General features: G+C 37.2%; 1 protein-coding gene across 2 annotated transcripts in view; it reads left to right on the top strand.

The window, feature by feature from the left end:
• BNC2 (basonuclin 2) overlaps positions 1-21,006 on the top strand; it is a 336,230-nt gene extending 315,224 nt beyond the window's left edge. For both annotated transcript variants that reach the window (XM_042877464.1, XM_042877465.1), the window contains exon 6: positions 20,247-21,006. In XM_042877464.1, coding sequence (XP_042733398.1) covers positions 20,247-20,907 — 661 coding nt within the window. In that variant the 3' untranslated portion in view covers positions 20,908-21,006. The remainder of the gene's footprint in view (positions 1-20,246) is intronic.
• The last annotated feature ends 2,124 nt before the right edge of the window (positions 21,007-23,130 follow it).

Genomic DNA, 23,130 nt, shown 5'->3' with positions numbered 1-23,130 from the left:
TGCTTAATCACCCTAAAGTCTTTTCCATGCAGTTTTTTTTTCTTATATTCCATTTAAGTATGTGTTTTTATTTTAGAGAGAGGCATAAGTTTACAGTTTCTAGCTCTTCAGATCATGGACAGCACCTCAAAGATAATTGTATAACTAAATTAAAGACATTGCAAAGTGAGAACTTCTTCCAGTGATTTAAATCAATTTCACTTAAAAGCTCAGAGGCATTTTGCTATTAATTTCTGCAAGAGAAATAAGAAATACCTAAAGCACACAGTAAGCACTTCTTGATAAAAATTCTTATATATTACTGTTTCATTCTTTCAGACACATTATAAAAAGTCTGTATGATTTTCTTGTGTTATCACTCACATAATCAAGTGACCCTTAGTAAGCTAAAGAAGCCTAGAAATACTTTGCTTTGCAAATTAAAATTAAATTTTTTTTTAGTGCTATCTTGTCAATGAAGTGGAGGTTCTAGATATCTCATAGCCTACTGTCTTGAGAGGTTTTAATCTTTATTATTAATAATTTTGTTAATAATATTGCTAGCAATTATATTAATAATACTATTAATTACATTAGAACTAGTTAGGGAAATGTTTTAAAAGAAAACAAAAGCTTATCTGGGGATAAATATCATTGGTTGATCCTTTATGTTTTATGTAATGGCATCTGGCATCACTTAAGATCTTTTGCCGGTGTAACTCTAGTCAGTTAAAGGTTTGACTATATTCCCCCTATGTCTCTTGCATCCAAGAACTCTGAATTCTTGACAGTGGTGGTAGCTGCTGTGAGCTTTGCGAGGTAGGGTTGTGATACACATAATTACCACAGCAGCATTACCATGGGCAGCACATCACACCAGGACCTAACAGCTCTGCTTTCACTGAAGGAGAGTTTTTTATCCACGTGTCACGGCTGCAGTTATTCATTTTAGAACACATCCTGCACCAGTGCCTATTAAGGTTTGACTAAAATGAGCTTCACCATTCCTAGATCATCTGTGCCCAGACCAAATCCTTTGAATATTCTTCTGCTGGAATGGTTGGAATATCTTCTGATATCTTTGACTAAGCATTGCTATTCTTTGTAAATGAGGATCAAGTTAATCAGCAGACTCACAATCCCCAACTTACACATATTTTTTCAATGCAGGGCAGAGGAAAGCACAGCAAAGTCCCTGCACTTATTGTCACTGTCCCAGTAATTACTTCTCTTTTCCCTTCTAGAAATTAAAATATAGTGCTTTTGAATGTCCAAGCTCTACTGAGCCTAGGTGTTGGTTTTTTTTTTCAGTAGGGATTTTTGTTTTTTGGTTCACAGTCTTCGCGTCTACAAATAGCAGCGCTCATCAAATTTTATACATACCTATGTCTCTGACTCTCTCCCCATAAAGAGAAATACAACTGTCTCTCATTTTTTGGAAACTCTACACTTGCCAAAATCATTTTTTATTCAATTCTGTACCAGCCACTTCCTGAATTAGCTTTTCAGCCATTGCTATTTCTGTATTTACTTCAAATGTCCTTTTTTCTAAAGGCAAGACATGCAGGCCATATCTTGTTACAGAAAGGCAATGTAAAGTAAATAATAACAGAAACCGTATCAAAATTGATGTCAGTGATTAGGAGCAATGTCTTGTCTGCTTTTAAACAGAAAGGTGCCTCTTCCAACATATTTTTGAGTGGGAAAAGAGAAAGTAGGGAAGAAAAGTTTACGTGAGAACTTTGCACTCAAATGGAAAGAATTGCCTTTCAAAAGGTAATTAAAAAAACTCAGAAGAGTTTGTTTATGAGTGAGGAGAAGGGGCCTGGCCCTGGCTGTTGGGTTCCTCTGGGATCTGCATCCTGGCCTCATCTGTGACTCCTGCCACTGCAAACAGTACCAGTGCGTTATGCAGAAATAGTTGTGGTGGATCCTTAAAGCCAGCACTGAGGTGTGGGTGCTCAGGAAATGTAGAGCCAAGAAGCGTATGGACAAAATATAATAAGAGGCCCAGTAGATCTTCTGATCTCAGTAATTCTCATTGAGGAGCTATGTCAGATCTAAGGGAGGAATTCATACATCTTTTCTGCCAGCCCTAGGTGAAAGCTAAATCTGCATTTCGCCTCAGCAGTGGCACTATTAACATCTGTGTTTCTTAGGCTACAACTCAGTTATGACATGTCACATTTCCCTTTCACTCGTACACAAAATAAATTAATTTTCAGTGTAACTATTCAGAGGAGCGAAGCAAGAACTTTTCACTTTGTCTTTCTACTATTAAAGTAGTAATATTAATTGTTCAGATTTGGTTTAAAATTTTCTCACAGCATGTACACGTGTGTATGTTCCACAGAATAAGGAAAGCCCAGGAATAAATTTAAAAACAAAAATACTATCTGCTTAGGGTGACTTATAAATAAATACGAGGCAACTCTTGGAGCCAACAGTGATCATGCATTTGATTGCTAGTTAAATCAGTGCAGATTTAAATATGTAAACTCCTTGATTTGTATGGAGCAAAACATCTGTATGTGGTTTATTAAAACCTGCTGATATCTCCACAACTACATTTGTATGGATATAGACCTCTGTGTAGCTGTACTGAAAAAGCAGAAGCACACTTTTTGTCAGGTTACCTGACTTCCAGCCCTGTACAGGTGCACTGGAATATATTACTATCAGTTACCTATGATGAACCACTGCATGCATTATCAAGGGAGGTGAGAAGATGTGAGAAACCTGCTACCCTCCTCCTGTTACCACTTTCTTGACAAAACAGCAACCTTTTTTTTTTTCATTATCCTATCATTGGTAGGAATCTTTTACAGATAACTTTCTATAGAATCAATTTCTACTTATGCATTCAATTTTAGGAACAGGTAGCTTCAAAATACTACACACTGGTCCGTGATAACTGTTAGTGGATTCCCCCTTATATAAGTAGCTGTCATGTACAGCTTGAATTTCTTCCAATTAGAACAAAGAAATAGCATTTTAAGACATTAGGTGTTTGAGGAGCCATTTATCAGTAAAAAAAAGGGCTATTTTCTATATTGTTTAAATATAAATATATTTACATACATACAGCTGTTTCTGGGCATGATGCAGTTCTTGATGAAACTAGCTGCATATCCAGTACAATTGTATGAACCATTAGGTTTCCTGTTGCAGAGTCACTAAGATATGGGCCATTGCTAATGTTCACATAACTCTTCCTTACCCAAGGGAATCTGGATCATAAAAAAATGTTTTGTGCTACCATTAGCCTCTTTCACGAGTAGTCATGTTGAACAGTGAGGGACTGCCTGACAGACTGCATACTCACCAATGTGAACAAGAGAAGCAGAATTGAAATTTGTATGCACAGAAATAATTTACTACTAAGATTTTTTTTGCTTAAAAAAAGAAAAAAATTAATCATACCTTAAAGAGGCTACTTATATGAGTTTGTTTAGGAGTTGATTAAGCCCTCTCCTATGAGGATGGACTGAGAGAGCTGAAGCTGTTCAGACTGGAGAAGAGAAGGCTGCAGGGGGACCTGAGAGAGACCTTTCAATATCTAAACGGGAGCCACAGGAAAGAAGGGGACAGACTCTTTATCAGGATCTGTTGTGATAGGACAAGGAGAAGTGGTTTCAAACTAAAAGAGGGGAGATTTAGGTTGGATATAAGGAAAAAGTCTTATACAGTGAGAATGGTAAGGCAGTGAGACAGGCTGCCCAGAGATGCGGTGGTTGTCCTGTCCCTGTAGATATTCAAGATGAGGCTGGACCAGGTTCTGATCAAGCTGTACCTGTTCAGTGCAGGGCAGTTGGACCAGATAACCTTTAAAGTTCCTTTCCAACTTTAAGGGTTCTATGACTCTATGATTCTGTGAGTAAAGGTAACAGAATCAACTCAAGGATGGCCTTTTCTTACTAAACTCATTCATCTGTTTTGGGTTTGATTTAGAGGTGGTTGCTATTCTTTGAAACCATCTGCTGCCTTCATTTTTTTTTTTTTTTTTTTTTTTTTTTTTTTTTTCTGTTGGTGCACAAAATAGTATCACTTTGACAGTGAGAATACAGATTCATGCAGTGCAAAGTATCTTGTTACGTGATCTCACAGTGTAAGTCAAGGAATTTTCAGTGACCTGAAAAGTTTATTTAAACTGCCACACCAGGATTGGGACAGGTGGCAAGCATAAATAAAGCACTAAAATCACTAGCTAAAAGCAAGACATACATTGAGCAATTTTTCCTGTTATGTGTTGTGACAAATAGTATAAATCTTTAATTCATTTTGTTCAGTTTCCTGCACAGACTGTGTGTGTTTAATGTTCAGTGAAAGAGATTATTTGAGAAGACAGCACTGGGAACATGAATGCTTGCTCATAATATCCTGGTTGCCCCTCAGTTCATGGGAAACAACTGGAAAGAACCAAAACACTTCTCCAGAGAATGGGAGAAAATTGAGGATTCTTTCCTGAAGTCTTTTGGAAGAAGGGGAAATGAAGCATCTACGTACATTATTTTCTGCAGAGAATGACTCTAGCTGTTTTTTAAACTTTGCAGCCGAAGGCAGTAGAATTTCTGCTGTGGTGGAGGAAGCTCTATCTGCTAGATACAAGAGAGCACTAGGACTCCCAAAATGATGAGTGAAAAAAATGGATGAATGAAAACAGATGTGTGAAAATAGAACAAGGCACTGCATCCTCAGGGACATAGTATTCAGGTGGAGGAATCTGGGGAGGTATGATGAGAGGCTGAAAAAGACACACTTGTGACAAGAATAGATACACTTTTACTGCCCTTTGGAATTACAGCTTCAGAGGAAGGAGAGAAGCAGTATGCAGACAGGTAACTGAGCTGCTGAGCCATGGCAGAGAAAGGGATAGGAATGGAAAAGCTGGGACATCTGGGAATGAAATTTTGTGAAACTGCTCAGCTGGGAGAGATAAATGGCAAAATAGGTAATCTTTGTACACAGTTTCTGCTTTCGGTATTGCTCAGAAAGGACATTATAAGAGATACTCTCTTAGAATGGTGAACAAATGCAAGGTGTGTGTTCAAGGAGCCTGGGAGTGAAAGGAACTGGTAAATCATGTCAGGGAACAGTTTGCTTCTACAAGGGCCAGTTCTTCATGCTGACTTTCTTTCAAGATGGAAAGAACGAAAAGAAGGAGAACATGGCAATGGAAAGGTGCTATCGCTTCTTAAAGGAATATCATTTGGAGAGGCTCAGCAACACAGGAATTGCTGGCACAGAAGGGAGAGAGGAGTCAGCAGACATAAGTGCCTATAAGAAATGTGCTAGGGTGGAAGGATTGAAAATGTCTGGCAGAGGAAAAATTCTGAATCCTAGAGTGTTTAAGGTTTAGTTAGTAGCGGAATAGATTTATAGCAGTGCTTGATGACACATATCTGTTTCTGGAATATATTCCCTAGAACAGACAAAGCAGACTGTCTCTTCTCAGGCATCATCACAGTTACACTGTCACTTCCTTCTGGGGAATGTTGGTTATCAAGATGACTTCTCAACATCTGCAATGATAGCAAAGAAAATCTGTAGGGGCAGTGGGCACAGAAATTTGAAACCGTGAGGCTTCATACTTGTCCAAGTTGGAGGCAAAGATGTCCATGACCCTAGAAGACAACCATCATATATACACACATGATGCATTCATTTGGTCTTATTTGTCAGACAAGAGAAACTGTCACTTGAAGAGGCAAACCTTACATCTGATTTTACCATCTAACCAAAGATTAATTCAGGGTGAGGCCATTTTATTCTTCGCTTAATGGTGATGATGTTTCCACTCCTACATTTGGAACGTTGTATTAATGAGAATGTGAACGACTATGCTGAGTCGTATATGAATTTAAACTTAAGTTTAGCTGAAAATGTGAAAATTTATGAAATAAGTTCTAGAAATGACCTTGAAAAAAATAAGAGGGGAATAAATTACATCTTACAGATGATTCATAACAGCTGAAACACTGTTTTGGTGGACAGTATATCAGTCCTGCCTGTATATGTAGACAAAAGTAGACACTGTCCACAGTTGAACTCAGCCCAAAAATATACTTGTTCTTAGGGTTTGTGAGGTCAGTGGGTAGTTTTTAAAGTAGCATTATATAATGCATGACTGTTATAGTACAACAAAGCTCATTTGCTTTCCTATCCCTTTGCTTTTTGGCATGTTAAGGTAGGTCATGGCCCAGATAGATCGGTTGAGAATTGCAGGCAGGGACTGCCAGCTTTCTGTGTGTGACCTATCTGTGCTGTGCCTCTCTTCAGGAGCAACAGCCACACGTGGTGCACATAGTAATCACATTAATGTCAGTGGTTATCCAGTGCTGTGGGTATTACAGCAGGATCTGTTTGTGCATGTGCCACAGGGACACTTGAGAGGTTCCCATTGGCTCTGGAGCTGCCTTGGACAGCCTGCTGGGTCCTAAGGAAACACACAGGGATAACTTGGGTGTGATACCACTTACAGCTCCTCATGAGCTGATTGTACTAACGGTGAACACAGGAGACTTCATGATAGAACTTTTGAGCTCATCGCATCTAACAGAAATCTAAGGCTTTTAGTAGTGCCTTCTATTTCCCAGCAACATCTTTTAAATTAGCACTTTGCTTTGTGCTAAGGAAGTTTTATTTTTTTTATTTTTATTTTTTAATTAAGAACTTATTTCACATTTAAGCTTGCTCTAAAAAGCATTACTGAAAAAGATCTGTCTAAGAAATAATTTAACATTTTTGCCATAAGGCACCTGCAAGCTTCATTTAAATGGACTTGGAGGAGAAATGAAAGAGTTTTAGATTTGCCAAAAATGTACAGTCATGCAAAAAAATAAAAGAAGGGGCTGAAGGACTTTGTTGGCCTTGTGTATAAACATGAAGTGTCTCGTTTTGCATTGGGGAAGTAAAAGGAGAGAAAGAAAAGATGGGATTTTTCTAAAGCGACTTTTTTTTTACTTTTTACTGTAACTTCATTTTAATATTTTTTGCTTGTTTGTTTGTTTGGAAGAGAAAGTAAAAAATAACCCTAAGTTTTATTCCATGCCAAGCTATGAGTCTGAAACATGAGTTGTAAATTTTTTTTTTTTTTTTCCCAGTGTTACTCATTTTCACTCTAGTGCTTTACAAACTTTATTGCTTATTTTATTAACTAGGGAAAAATGTTGCCCATTTCCAGTTCAATACATTCCCTTTTCTTCCCTCCTGTTTTCTCTCTCTTTCTCTCTCTCTCCCCTCCCCCTTTTCTTTGTTATGCCAATATAAAAAAGCAATTATTCTTCAGCCACTTACAATTGAAAATACAAATGGGAGATAGTTAATTTTGCTGCCCATAAATCTTACATTCTACTTTTGCATTTTTAACAAAAAATGTGGAAACAAATATCATCCAAACACATATATGTGTGCTGTGTGTCTGTGTGTACTGAAAGAGAAAACTAAATATAGCTATGTTGGTAGATAAAGATCTAAAAATACGACAGATTGAAAAAGAACTTAGATTCCCACTCAGAAAAGGTAAATGAGCCCTTGTTCCAAAAAGGAGATGCATGCAGATGATATATTATACAAGATGCAGAATCAAGATTTGATGAGGGACGGAGGCAGGTCCTGGCAGAAAGGATAACAGATCCTGCCTTGGAAGTCTCTCAGGTCTGATAGCCAGATAGGGGAGCAGCACTAATTCTGCAGCCTTTTTAGTCTGTTCTGTCACAGAAGGGGCACTGCTGGGTCAGTCAGCTCACTAGTAATTGTGTTTTACAGACTTCTAAAGCAATTGGCTCAGTCAGTCCCAATTCAATAAAAGTAGAGAGCGAGAGTGAGAGCACTTTTGTTCTATTTTTTACTTGAAATTATTTCATTCAGCAGTCTGTCTTTTTTATTACCAGGATTTGACATTAGCACTCCAAGCTATATTAGCATCCATTTCAGCAGTTCAGTAATGGTATTAAAAAAACACTTAACTTCAACAGTGAATGGTTGTATGACAGTACCATAAAAATCCACATTAAAAAAAAACTTATGTATTTGTCCCTGCAAATTATTTTTCACTTGTTTAACCACTTCAAAACTATACTCTCTTGACTGGCATTTGAAAGAGTTCTAACAGCAGGAAAAGCTTGTAAAGGAGTTGAGAAGCAACTGCAGCAACAATGGCATAAAGGAAAAACTGAAGACATTTGAAGAAGGAAGATGTAATAGGAACATACAAGCACATATACAGACACAAGACAGACCTCTTATTTTGGGTGGGTGCTGTCATTCATCAAGTTTAGTAAGATTTTAAGCTCAAATCGCCAAGGTAAAATCTTTGGCATCTTCCACATTTCTGGGATTTAATTTTGAACCCAACACTCTCCAAGCTTGGGATGGCAGCCTAACAACCTTGGCACTGTAGCACACTCTTAAATGACTGCATTAGGTTCTAAATTTTGATTAAACATTCTGTAATTAATCAATGGTAGACATGAAGCAGTTGGCAAGGTCCAGAGCTGCAAAATGTTTAAGACATAAAACATTACAAAGTAATTAGAATGTGCTCCTTCAAGAGAAGGATTGCCTTCAATAAAGAGGTAAATGATAGCATCATGTTTATTGTGGACGTAGGCAGCCAGTGCAATATGATAAACTGCAGGAGATACACATATCAGTAATCATCCACATTATTAGTGTCATTAATCATAATTCTAAAAATATGACAGCAGCAGCCAACTTTTTGACCAATTTTGCCTCTGCCTGTTGGCCATTATAACTTCACTAATAGACTGCAGAGCTCCTGTGCGTGGCAGTTTGCATTGAGAATGGAAGGTTAATTATATTTGAGCTGCTGATTCCTTCTCTCCTCGGAAAAGACTGAGCACTTTGACAATCCCAGGAGCTCACTGCTGTTAAACCAGTAAAAGTACTTTATTGAAATTTTCTTTGTTGGTCAGGAATGAGTAGATGTTTCAAATGAGATATAAGCGTCAGGCTGGGACAGCCGCTAATGTTTCTTCCAAAATAATCCTTGGACAGCAAGCTGAACTCATACTTCCCTTAGATATCTTTGCACAGTCTCCTGTGGATGGGTAAAAAGTTAAGAATTTAATAACTGCTGGCAACAGTATGTATGGAAGAATCTCAGAAGATTGAAATTACTCAGGAGTTGGGGTGTCAGTGAAGGGAGATTGTAGGATAATCAGCTATTAGTTGACCTGAAAGGGATACTTATTTAATAATGAACAATTATAAATAGAGGAACTGTGTTGAAGTGCCACATCACATTTAGTTTTACAGTTCCTCTGGTATTGTATAAACAAAACCAGCATTTTTAGACAAAGAAAGCAGTGGGAGTGAACGTTGCCCTTGCATTGCAACCAGAAGAGAATGTTTATGCGTTGGAACCCAAAATCAGGTGAAATTATCCTGTACCTGAATGTCTGTTATGAATTTGAACTTATAATACAGTTAGTGAAGAGTTTATGAACTTTCTGAGCAAACCATGAAGTAATGTGCTATTGTTCATCAATACGTGGGAGAGAGCAGTTGGTTTTAGAGACAATCTGGAGGAAGCTAACTGTACTGACTGAGTTTTATCTTGAGATATTTGCATTTTCCAAAACTTGGTAAAATTCCTAAGCAGAATGCTGAACTGAAAGGAATCTTCACATAAAATCTTGCAAAATTATCAAATTTTGCATGTCACCTGTTAACAAAATGAAAGCTGAAAACTTCTGATTATAAAACTTAGTTATGCAGTATTTATATGATTTAAATTTAAAAATAAATGTTAATTCATTTACTTCTAACTGTATGTTTCCTCAGTACTTCTTAAAAAAATACTGCCTGCATTAGAGACAGCAAGTAATCACTACACAGGAGATGAGCACCTAACACATGACTGCAGTGCAGAACCTTTTATGAATTCCACACATAGGGATAAACTCCACTTCGGAGCATATGTAAATCAAAGAAACAGTATGTCAGCTGGACTGATTGATAGAGTTGCTGAGCACCAATAATTTCCATGGAAGGACCACGTGCTACATATGATCACCTTCTTGTGCACGTAACATTCCTACATTTTGTTAGCTCGCTTAGGAAATATTCCATTAGGTACATACTTTTGATCCAAACTTTCTCAGCCAGTCTGGATATTAGACAAGAGTGCTGGCTATTTTGTAATGAGTCTGTTTTGCTTCCAGGCAGCTAGTAAATTTTGAGGTTGAAGTGTTGCAACACAATTTTGATTGTTTCTGAGCAACTTTGGCAAGTGAGCCACTGGCTGAGCTTTTTGTTTGTAATATCTTTTGATCTTTAATGGCCAACAATAGTAATATATTAAGAGCGCAACATGACTTCGATGCTTCTGAGCACACACAGCTGTTGTGAAAGTGTAATTCTGTTCACACCGTAAGGACCGTCTCACTAAACACCTCAACAGGTATGTAGTGAATTATTAGGCCTTTCAAGATTCCCGAACCTGTCAGATTTTACATTAAAAATTATAGGGTAGCAAACACTGCCATCAGCTATCAGTTCTACATTTAACCTGACTATCTGCTTACAAAGTCGGCTATCCTACCTCCCCAAATGCCATCTGAACGTTAACATTTTTTATGCATTCCATGGCGATGACAAATTGTTTTCTGACTCTAACTCTTGATTAAGTATGCAAAAGGCATGTTTGCCACTGCCAACAAACCAATAATTCCCACTAACATCTTCAGAGTTACAACATTTATAAAGTTGCAAAGTGGAGTAAACAAACCATCTGTTTGGCTTTACCATATATGTCATGCTCTCTTATTAGCATATTACGATTCATTTAGTAAACAAATTTGGTGATTTCGTTCATGTCAAAGTTAGAGGGAGCTTGAAGATGATTAACATTCCTGGGACAGGCACATTAATACATTGCTTCCTCTGCAAAGTTAAATGGCTTCTCAGGAGAATCACCCCTTGTTGACAAGATGAGACTGTCAATTTTGTTTGCCTGCCACATTAGGGGCCGTAAGGGGATGGGAAGCTCTGAGAAAGAGAAGCAGTGTAGGCAGCATAATTCACTGCGAATTGAAAAAAGAAGTCTAATTCTGATAAATGGTCGACCCCAATACATCCTACCTGTTATTACAACAGACGTGCCGTATCTGTGCAGTAAATTAGTTAAACCCCTAAAGAGTTTGATGGGAGCTTATCTTCAAGTGAATAATTTGAGTGTAGAGGGAGCTGTCTTCGTGACCAGTGTGAGTGATTTGTTTCATATTGAAAGGGATTGAAATGACTGGGCTCCACATCTTTAATTTGCAAGAACTTGCTTGTCCTTTATTTCCTGCATTTAATAAGCACTTTTTTTTTTTTTTTTTTTTTTTTTTTTACTTTTTTTAATAGGTGCTGAACTGTATTTTACCTTTTGGATTTTCTCCCTATGAAAGGTTAATATTTTTCAGATTCTATGCAATTTAAAGCCTCAATAACTGATGTTTATTACCTAAATGCTAATGTAAGAATGCTATAGTTTTATCAGGAAGCATAGTGTTTTAGCTTCACTCATTGTTCTAAAGTCTGGCCCCTATCCCTACTTTCCCTGTTTCTCTTAGATGTAAATTAAGCTTGATAAGGTACACAGAATTGCTAACGCACAGGTGAAAGCCTTGACTTTTTTCAGATAAAGGTGAATTTCATAATTTAAGTCAGATCAGGATTTCATCCCTTCATTATCTTTGCTTAAATTTATGGATTTTTTTTATTTTTATATATTTAACAAACCAACAACAAAAATCAAGCAGCATATCTCAAAGATTACTGAGAGAGTGGTAAAAATAGAATAGTAACTGAGGAAATATTTTTTATTAGTTTCCACTAGTAATTAAGTTACAAGAACTGTCTCACTGTTGATTTTCTTTAGTAAATGAGATAAATGATTGCTGTTGCATTCTTGAAGAAATACAAGAATTAAGGCCATATATTTCCTCAGCTAAATATAACAGTGTACATATTTATGAGGAAAGATAAATATGTACACAGTTATATTTAGCTAAAGCATTACTTTCTTTGATTTTAGCTGCATGGAACTCGGCATTTTCAGTCTGTGTAGATTATGAGATAGCAAAAAATTCTGCATGTACTTTTCATTGTGTTCACATATTTTGATCCTTTTTGTGAGTTTCTGACTTAGATAAGCAGGAAAGGAACATGAAATTGAGGTAAGAGCACAGTACTTTGATATGCAAGAAAATAAATAATGTTGAATTCAAAATTAAACACGCATCTTACTTGAAGGCCTTTGAGGTGAAAAGAAACAAAGAGAACTTTGGCTTACATATAATTACATATAATATAAAGTACAGGCTGAATGTTGAGAAAAATTCCACAGAGCTAAACTTAGGTATGGAAAACATAAGATAAATTAATAAAAGTTATGTTGCTTATATGTAGATTGTTTTGAAAGTAATGCCTCCTATTTATTTCAGTGGAAAATAAAATAGACAGAAAGAGCAATATACAATAATACTGCTTGATTGATCTGATTGAGCAGATTCTCAGCTACAAAATGCTATTTTTCAACAGTCACTGCCATTAGCTATGCATTTTCGCCAACAATGAATAAGAGCTTGCATGGTCATCTAGAACGTGACTTGTCTTTCACATCACTCTCACCACTGCTGAAAAGCACCGTCTACCTCACTGTGCTTGCATCCACTGTTCAGTCTCAACAAATGTTCAGCAAGCTTCAGTGAATGTCAATGAGTGGCATTTTTTCTGTATGAAGGAATTCAATTCCACACCTCTGCTTCAGACACACTTCCATGTCAGACACCATTCTGTCAGCCTGCTTCTCTGCTGACATCTATCACATGACAACAACGTGTAATGGAATATTTGTAGGAAGGTCCAACCTCTACTGCCATACCACCAACATCCACCTTTGACATTGGAGCCAAGATAATAAAATAAGAGGCATTACTTTTGGAGCATTCTTTGAAGCACAAGCTGGTCTAACAGCACCTTGTTTTATTGCGGCAGGAGTATAGCTTGTATGGGACCTGTACAATCTGAGCCATCACTTCCATAACCATCTTTAATAAGAGGTTTGGCAATCTCCATGTAAACCATCGGACAAATGTATCCTGGCATTTGATTTTGCAGGAGAATGTTAAAACTGCTAATATTTGTGTTATTTCAGGTAAAAAAAAAAATAATAAAAAAACCACAAATATTCTGTCTTCTTAGAGAAAAATGCCAACTGTTGTCTGGAAAAAATAGAGATGTTTAATGCATAATTTTTAATGCATTACATTTTGAAATTTACATTTATTGTATTACCTAATGCTAGATACACTTAAAGCAAAAGTTGCCCAAAGACTGAAAAGTAGACCTGGCCAAAGACTGATGGTTCCCTTGCTCTAAACTCCTGTCTGTGATTTCTTTGAGTTCTTTGAATGATGTTGCTTGGTGAGGGTGGCATTACTTTGGCAAATCATTTAGGCCAGAAAGCATGTTTTCAGAATATCTGAAGTAGGAGACTGGAATAATTGTTCTATTTGGAAACATTGGAGGAAATAATTTAGGAAAGAATTATTCATTTCAGATTTTTTATGAATACTGCGAAGGGCTTTGATGTTTGAGTGATATTTTCATAAAGGCACTTTGTCACTTGCACTTATCCAAAAGCAAAGGGCCAATAGCTGGGACATTCAGCTGAGACATAGGCTGGCTTTGCCTTCCTGTCTGACTGCATTCAGAATAGGTAAATGGATTTCTCTCGTTCCTCAGCAACTTCTGCTGAATTGCTCTCTTTTTCTCTCACTCACTAAAAATTGAAATACAGTAATGTATTTCTCATTTAAAAAAAAAAAGAAATTAAGAAAATTACACTTTATGTTTCACTTTCACCTGCACTGCCTCAAACTGTTCACAAAACATTTAAGCCTATTTTTCATGCAGATACTTTTGTGTTCTGTATGATACCTGAATTTAAACAAACTGAATATAATATCTGAATTCCCCAACTCTGCTGTGCTCATTGGAGTGCATTTTGTCCTAGTGCTGATAGGACTGCAGCAATGGGCGCATCCAAAGTTGGCCTTGAGTCATGCATAGAATTCATGCCAATTTCCACACCAGTACAAATTTTAATCTGTGATAAATTCCTCCTCTTTTTGCATCAAGAAGAGATTAAAAAAGACTGACTACATAAACTAAAATAAAGCGGGCATTACATTTTTCTTTGCAACAAATGGATAGTAAATTAACAAAATCAGATTCATTGACAAGTGTAGAAAGGAACTGCTGATGGGAACCCAGTTTGGATTTATGAGCTGTGTAAATGGCATGTAAGTTTAATTGACCATATTTCCTAAGCTTGCAATCTCTTTTCTTCTGTTGAGGCATAGTGCATCTCTCACAAGAGAAGCTTGCTAGTAGTAGATGGGGTGGAACCAACAACAAATTCTAATTATGAAACAATACTTCCATGAATTTCACAAGGGAAGGAAAATGCTACCACCAGGTAGGGATCATGCCCACAGTCAAAAAGCTGCTTTAGTCAGTGTAGCACTCTGCATTTTGCTGGTGAAAGGACAGTGTTGAACAGGAAAGTGAGATGTGAGTTGGCCACAAACTGAGATTTTATGTGAACCGTCATTATCATTATCATCTTTTCAGCAGCACTGATGCATTTTGAAGATCATTGTATTTAGAAAGCTGAATTCCCTCCTGTGAGAACTTTCCACATAGTTTTGCCCAGCATATGTCTAATTCATGAGTAATAACTTGGAAGAAGAATGTTGATTATATGAAAAATAAGGCATTCTGGGCTTTCTAAAATAAACCAGATTTTGCTAAAGTTTTCTTGCCACAATAGGCTGCATCCCAAAACATCCTGGAAAAATATTCTCCTTGGTTTTAAGGGTACATGACACGTAGTACAGAGCTAAACAGATGCTAGGAGAGTCCTTGGCACATGTATTATTTCCAACTGTTGGAACTAACCCTCTTCACTATCTCTTTTTGCATAGGACAGGGTAGATCTGATAACTGGAGCTGAGTGAGATTTAGTTAAACTCTTTTCTCCTCATATATATCTTGATGAGGGCACTGACCAATTGTCATGCAACATTTCCATAACTAGGATCAAAACTCTTAATTTATTAGCTGGTGCACAAGTAAGAAATCTAAGAAGTCCGGAGTCATCCAGAGGATTTTTCTGTGTTGATTATTTTATGTTTTTTGTACACATGTATACTTCTGACATTCATGTTGGTATGAAGCATTTTTCCTTGCCAAGACAGCAGTGTAAAGAGCACGAAAGACAGCCTTAGATTGCCTAGCTCAGGGATGAGGAATAATGCAGCAGTGAAAAGCTGGAACTTGCTCTTTCTTGCTTTGTGATTTTCTGACCTGTTTGATGGCAGTGATCAGGCAATGGAATAAATCACTGTGCCTCATCTTGGTTGGTAAACATATTATTTGTATAAACTCAGAAGAAGGAGCAGTGAGTGGCATTGTAGATATGTCCTGGAACAGAACAGCCAAAGAAAGAAACTGCAGGTGCTGTGGGGAGGAGCAGAGGACTGGTGGCAAGGCTAGCATCGGCTATGGAGGACTTGCTAATGCTTGTATGTGGTTAAGCAGAAGAAAAGGATTTGAAAAGGATTTCAATGAAATGCATCAGTTTGGAACAGAGAAGGGGACCTGTAAGCAAGTTAAGATGGCTGAGTTGTGTTTTCAAAAAAAAAAAAAAAAAAAAAAAAAAAAAAAAAAAGGAGAGAGAGAGGGGGGCTGAAAGTAAAAGCAAAGCAAAACAAAAACAAAGAAAAGATGTAAAGATGTCAGCATTGCATGAGAGGAGCAAAGAAATAGTTACAGCTATCAAGATGAAGCAATGTATGGGCTTGGCCAATATTTTTAATACTCATCTTCTTCTTATATCACTCTGATTGCTGTGTACATCAATTTGGTCTGAATGCAGTGTCTGCCACATATCCTTCTGCCTTTCCATTTGGATAAGATTCTTCATGGCTTCACAGCAAATCATGATTCATTTCTACCTGTAAACTCAGTCCTACTCTAGTTGGCAATTGCCAATGCTTGCCTTTTCCAAAATAGCTCCCTTTATGAATTTTCCAGCTCTTTCTAATCTGTCTATATCTTAATTCCCCTTTTTCTTTTTTTTTCTTACGGAGCCATTTTTCAGAGCAGCACTTACACACATGGACATGCTTCTGCACAGGACTCCCTTGTTGTCTCTTCCCAAAGAAACCCTAGGAATGCTGTAGCCAATCCTGAAAAGATCATTCCTTATGCAGGGCACTTTTCAAGCAGCACCCTGTGTAGGATGCTTAGTCTGTGTCACATTTAGTAGTGCTGCAGACAGGAAGGGATGAAAGGTCAGACTGTGCACTCTAGACTTGTGTGTTTATAAAAACGTACTGTTCTGTCCCTCTTATCCTACTGGTCATCCAACTACTGGAACTGTGTATGACTAGTAGCTTTAGCTTTTAATGTTAATTCTTGCAAAGTTTGAGCCTCTGTGACTTTGGATTTATCCCAAGATTTCAAATCCCCAGTGTCCATGTATATGAACTTTTTCTGACAATACCGTCCTCTCATACCTAACAGAATTTTTTAACATATGATATTTAAGGAGAGTGTTAAACACAAGTGAAATAGATTAAGAAATGAATGTAGAAGAATCAATTCTTTTGAACTGTGGTTGCATAATGGAAATCGACTGCTATGAATGAACCTATGTTCAGAAGTTATGAACAGCAGAGCTAATGCACTGCCATGAGTTCATCTTTATTATTGCATTATACCTGAATCAATTGATAAAGTAGTTTTTTTTTAAGACTAGGAATGGCACTTAATTGAATAAAAGTCAATGTAATTATATTAGAAGAATCCAACAGTACTGCTGACAGCGGAAAAGGGACACTACTGAGCAGAGTGCCAGAACTTGTCCACACATTTCTGCACATCGTTTGCCTGACAGATATTATGGGCTGGTACATACTTTAATTAGATTACTGATTGCCACTGCTGTAAGTGAGAATTGAATAAGGGAGGCATCTCTCCTTATCAGAGCATCGGCAGGCTTTGCATCCTTACACTGGTCTTTCTCAGAATGGTCTCTGTCCATCTGGGGCTCAGTGGCCCCTCTTCAACATGATAATTTATTCTTATCTCTTAATTCAGTGAGTGCTGAAGTTATTTTCACTTCACGGCTGGCTGTTGTTCTTCTCAGCAGCAAACCATGGAAAAAGTAAGCGCAAATGTGTGAGAAATAACAGTAATAGCTATTCTGACTAGTCACTACACTGCAGAAAATTGACGTAGCAGGGGAGTGAGGAGGGGAGTGGGGGAGAAATCATAAGATGTAAATACATGAGCACTTTACGAGTAGTTTGCAGTTAGCATTATGATGATAAGCACAAATACACTTTTATGGTCATGTAATAATAACGGTCAGTGTGGACAGGCCTTCACAGTAAGCATTTCCTGTGCAGCACTGAGCAACTTTACTTGGAGCTTTATGCCATCTGACACCAGGAAGGCAAGGGACTGTCAGGACTACTGTTTATCATTCATGTATGTGCACTCTGCATGCATCTGTTTAGAACTCATTTGCGGATGATGATGGGGATGCTGTGAATATGCTTTGATTAATTTGCTTTATGTTTTTCATATTGTGTGGTTGAGTCAGTATCCATCAGGACGACAGTGTAAGTGAGATTACAGCTGACAAAAACAGTTTCACAATCAAGACTTTTTAAAAAAGTCTGTATTTTATTGGTTTCAGATATTATTTTCATTTGTCTTTTTTTTTTTTTTTTTTAACCAGATATGTCTGGATTGGAATGTGAATTTGTTCTTTCTCTCTCTCCTCTCTCTTTCTTTCTTTCTTCCTTTCTTTCTTTCTCTTCTCTCTTCTCTCTCTCTCTCTTTTGTGATCTCAATTTAGCAAAAGATTAGAAAGCTGATCTTATCACAAGGTAAGCTCAGCTCAGTGTGGGAATATGCATAATTACAGTTCTGCGCCTCAAAAAAGCAATGGTGCTATATTTGCTTGTGTGAAAGGAATGTTTCCCATGTGGGAAAATTAAAAAAATAAAAAGAAACAAGGAATGCTCTCCACTTTTTTCTCTGCCCTTGCCCATACCTCTCAACTGTCTCACTTTAGGAGAGAAATTCTCCATATATACCTCCTGCACTAGAATAATTGCATCCCGAGCAGAAATGATTGAATTAAACTACACTTCAACATCAGTTTTACGTCAGAGAAAAGTTATCTGCGCTTGCAGGTGAGCGGGATGGCTCACCTCTATTGTTTTATCTTTATTTATTACTATAAATTATGATCAACAGATAGATGAATCACAGAATAAGTGACATAAAAATGTACTCTGGATATATTTAATCTGCCTACGTTTACATTTTCCTTGTTAATCTATATTGTACCATGTTTGGGACTTCAGCTGGTTGAGAGGTATGTTTCCAAGGGTTTCTTAAAACAAAAGCTACTGATAAGGAAATACCGCTAATAGCTATTGTTTCCCTTCTCCCTTTTTTTTTATTACAGTAGGATCTAAATGTCTGTAAAATATTTAATCGTTATGTTTTCCAGTGCCAATTTTATGCCTAGTGCTTTCTTGCAAATTAAAGTATTCTTGTGTTAAAACTCTCTCTTTCTCTCTCTCTTCCCCACCCCCATCCCTTCTTTCCTCTCCTTCCTACATTTGGGCTCTGATCTGCAATTTATAATGGGCAGACAGACTGGTGAGTCTGCATGTTGTAAATTGCGGGTTTGGGTCCTTAGCTTGCAAAGAATGTTACGCAGTAGAACTTCGCTAATTCTTTTGTTACTGACTTGAAAATCCAGTCACCCTCCAAAGAAGCTAAATAAATATTTGTCGTTTCCTTAGTAATGGTGCACATTCTGAATACTGAACCCTAAAGTTTTCTAATATTGAAAACTTTGTACTGATTTCTCATCATTAAGCACTTTGACAAAAAGAGCATGTTCTGTGGTCAGAGGTCTTTGATGACTATGTTTGTTGGTTGCATTCTTAATCTAGAAAATGCAGTTTTTGAAAGAGGGTTTCCTGCCACTACTGCAAATCAGTGAGGTTCTACTGCAATGGATAAATAAAGCCAATGTCAAAAGTGGAGAGTAGAATGCAGCATTTAAAATAATACGCTGTTTTACACAGTTACTAACCCAAAGGCTTATGTTTGTTTGCAAATGTGGAGCTTTACTTCTTGAGAACAAAGGCCCTGATCCTGCAAAACACTTGAGAATATTTTAACTTGCAGCTCTTGGGATCTGGTCCAAAGACCACTGACGTCAGTGACAGCTTTTCCAGTGTCTCTTGAGCACTCATACTGACTTCAGCACATACCTAAGCCAAAGCCCATGGTTAAGCATTTTGATTGATTTGGGGCAAAATTTTGATTGCCATCAGCTTTTTTGTTGTTTGTTTGTTTTTCTGAAAATTGCATTGCTTGGGTCATTCAGCACTATATCAGGCACCGTACTGGGAAGAATGCAGTGAGGACTGGCAATGTCCTCCCAGAAGGATGGAACCAGTGACTTTGGCTAAGTTTTTCAGAAACTTACATGTGAATTTCAGAGACTTGTTCTCCTAAACCCTTCAAGTCTTCTCCATGATGGTTTGGCCTGATTCTGAATCCCTTTACACCAGAATTAAATTATCAGAATCAGGACCTCTGACTATGTATCATTCAGTTATCTGCTTTTTTTTTTCCTCCTATCTTTCATTTACACAGTTACGTGAATACATATGTATGTATATTACATATTTATATGTATATATGTATAAATATATAAAGATCTGGGTATAGGCATGGATATAGAGATATAGAGATACAGGTATAAATGTACACAGATACTCCAGATATTAACACTATTTTCTCCAGAGAGATTTTTAGGAAGGCCTGTGGGGGTTCAGGGATTGAGAACAGCACTGCATTTTCTGTTAATCTGACTTATAATTTAGGAAAATAAGATATAAGGGCTGTAGCTGCTGCTGGGGTCTAATGTTGAGGAGCAGCAGCTGAAAAGTGGGGGTTTATTTTGCTTGACTTGTTTTGTCCAGTGGACTTGTTCAATTTTAACAAGCCTAAATTTAACAAGAAGCACAACTAGGGGATATTTGTATGCTATTGCTAAATCAAAATTTTGGTTTGGTGCTTGGCGATTGTACTTTTAATCAAAAATACTGTACATTTTTCCTTTCTTCCCTTCCCTCTTCCTTTCCCAGACACAGTGCTAATATAAACCTGCACCGTAAACTGTTGACCAAAGAACTGGATGACATGGGCCTGGACTCCTCACAGCCTTCTCTTAGTAAGGACCTTCGTGATGAATTTTTGGTGAAGATATATGGCGCTCAGCATCAGATGGGGCTTGACATAAGGGAAGACACCTCCTCGCCTGCTGGTACTGAGGATTCCCATATGAATGGGTACGGCAGGGTCATGTCAGAAGACTATATGGTTCTAGACCTGAGCACCACCTCCAGCATCCAGTCGAGCAGCAGTATCCATTCCTCAAGAGAATCTGATGCAGGAAGTGATGAGGGCATTCTCCTGGATGACGTCGATGGGGCAAGTGACAGCGGGGAATCTGCCCACAAAGCAGATGCCCCTGCCTTAGCTGTAGGTATGGGCACTGATGTCCCAGGATCCCTCATGTTCAACAGTGTCTCGGTGAGCAACGGTGGGATAATGTGTAATATTTGCCACAAAATGTACAGCAACAAGGGAACCCTCAGAGTTCACTATAAAACAGTGCACTTGCGAGAGATGCACAAATGCAAAGTCCCTGGGTGCAACATGATGTTCTCCTCTGTCCGTAGCCGAAACCGGCACAGTCAGAATCCCAACCTACATAAAAACATTCCCTTCACTTCAGTAGATTAGTTCAAGGATGGACACAGCATAATGTCAGCTCTCAGAGAGGGCCCACCACATTTGAACTGCCATATACAGCCTCCCTTGATATATATATATATATATATATATATAAATATACATATATATATAATCTTTTTCTTTTCTTTTTTTAACAAAAGAAAGAAACACCAGGTGCTTTTTTCCCTTTGTTGGTCGTTGGTTTATTTTTTTCTTTTTTTTTGGGGGGGGGGAATAGAAACAAAAAGGTGGGATCTTTAATCTAGGGTAAGATACCCTTCAAGGAAAAAAAAAAAAAAAAAAGCAAACAAAAACAAAAAACAAACCCACAGAAAACTTGCGGTTATCCCTAGTTCTGTTAGAATGTTCTTGGTCATCTCCAAAGAGACAATTTGTTCTACCCATGATTTTCTGATTTTCACCTGAAAAAAAAAAAAAAAAAAAAAAAAAAAAAAAAGCAAAGAAAAAAAAAGAAGAAAAAATCTACTTAGTTGTCTTTGTGTCTTCTAAGCATTGGGGATAACGTTCTACTAAGCATGGCTGTTACACTTGTATATATATATTGAGCCTTGACAGGCCTATGATGTAAAACAATTGTATTGATGGTGGTTTAACTCTTTTTTTTTTTTTTTTTTTTTTTTTTTGGCTTAATTTTTACAGTTACATTCAGCTGTTAGATAAGCAGGAAAAATAGTTTGCTGGCTAGTTCTACTCATTTATGTTAGCTTTAATGCACATTTTTAAAAGAACCACGGTCTTGTTTTAACTACCTGCTAGATATAAGTAATACAGAGGTGCTGGCATGCTTTACAGTACCTGATCTGATACCATTTTTTTTGTCTTGTACTATTACATAAATCCAGTCATGCACTTTTTCGTACACTACGAGGGGATGTGTAATAATATCCATGCTTTTTTTTTTCTTAAACTATTGCCATACTTTCAGTAAGTGTCTTTAAAAAAATACACTTAGATAAAAGTGGTCTGGTCAGTATGAGGGCATGAATGCCAAACAAAGAGTATTAGTGTTTAGTGTTAATACAAAAGTGCCAACTTTGCACACATTTTGAAAAAAAGAAAATGTAGTTACTTATTCACCATAACCACAGTTGTAGTTTTTGGACTACAGTAAAAAATACTGGGGAGAGAAACGGGGTAAAGTGAAATACAGAATTCTTGGTGCTTTTTTCAAGTGCCAACTATTACTAGAAACAATAGAGCATCCTCATTCCGTATATAATACATTACATGAAAGAAAAAAACAGAATTGTGTCACGTGAATTGGTGTAAACTTTTTTTTTTTGTTGAACATGCATAATATTTGGGGATATAAATGCTGATACTACTTGTCACGGAACAAAGATGAATATAATTTTGTGTGCTTCTTACTATGGCCTGGATTTTTCGTGGTGTTTTAAAAAAAAAAAAAAAAAAAAAAAAAAGGAACAGGGAAATAATGTTAACTATGTTAACTATGTTGTTCTGTAAAGTTGTCTTTTTTTGCAATGGAAAGTTCTGTAGTATGATTAAGGCATGTTTTATAGAAGCAATCAAAAGATGTTAAAGGCAGAAGCACTTAGAAGCTCTAAGAACACATGCTGGAATTTTTATTGGGTAACTTTCCCTTTGGATAAATTGCAGATCAGAAAAAAAGGATTTCTAGTTGTGTTAATGTTTTGTGTTTCACCCACATGGTTTGTCAGAAAAGAATCAAAGCCCAAGAAATAGAGCCAGCAAGAGAGAGAGCAAGGGCAGGAAAGGGAGAAGGAGCTAGCCATTGGGAAAGAGAGAGAATGAGAAGCTGTCCTCTGAATCGTTTTTGTTTCCGGTGTTTACACATGTTGCTTGAGCTGGTAAACCACACTGGCAGGCTGCATTACCACAACATACTGATTGAGTGATTGTATTTACTTACGTTCAGTCTACAGCCAAAACCATTGTTGTAGACTCTTCTTTACAGAAACACTAGCAAAACAAACAAACAACAAAAAAAAGCAAAAACATAGCAAAACAAAAACTTGCAAAATAAGGGATATTTCAGCATCCAATAAAATATTTGATCATTGAGAATGTGTTCCTTTTCTGTACTCGCTGACCCAGAATATTAGCCCAGAGTCAGAAATGCTCCTATGCTTCAGCTTGTGGCTGTTTTTATTTGTTGTGCATTTTGATCATTCTTATCTTTATGTCCACATCAGTACTTACTCCTGTTACATTTTTCTAGAGGAACAT

The sequence above is a fragment of the Lagopus leucura genome, unplaced genomic scaffold (assembly GCF_019238085.1).
Source record: "Lagopus leucura isolate 7727_CA_CO unplaced genomic scaffold, USGS_WTPT01 Super-Scaffold_100018, whole genome shotgun sequence".
Classification (NCBI taxonomy): Eukaryota; Metazoa; Chordata; class Aves; order Galliformes; family Phasianidae; genus Lagopus; species Lagopus leucura.
The sequence above is the reverse complement of the archived record's forward strand: the minus strand, read 5'-3'. Positions and strand labels throughout refer to the sequence as shown.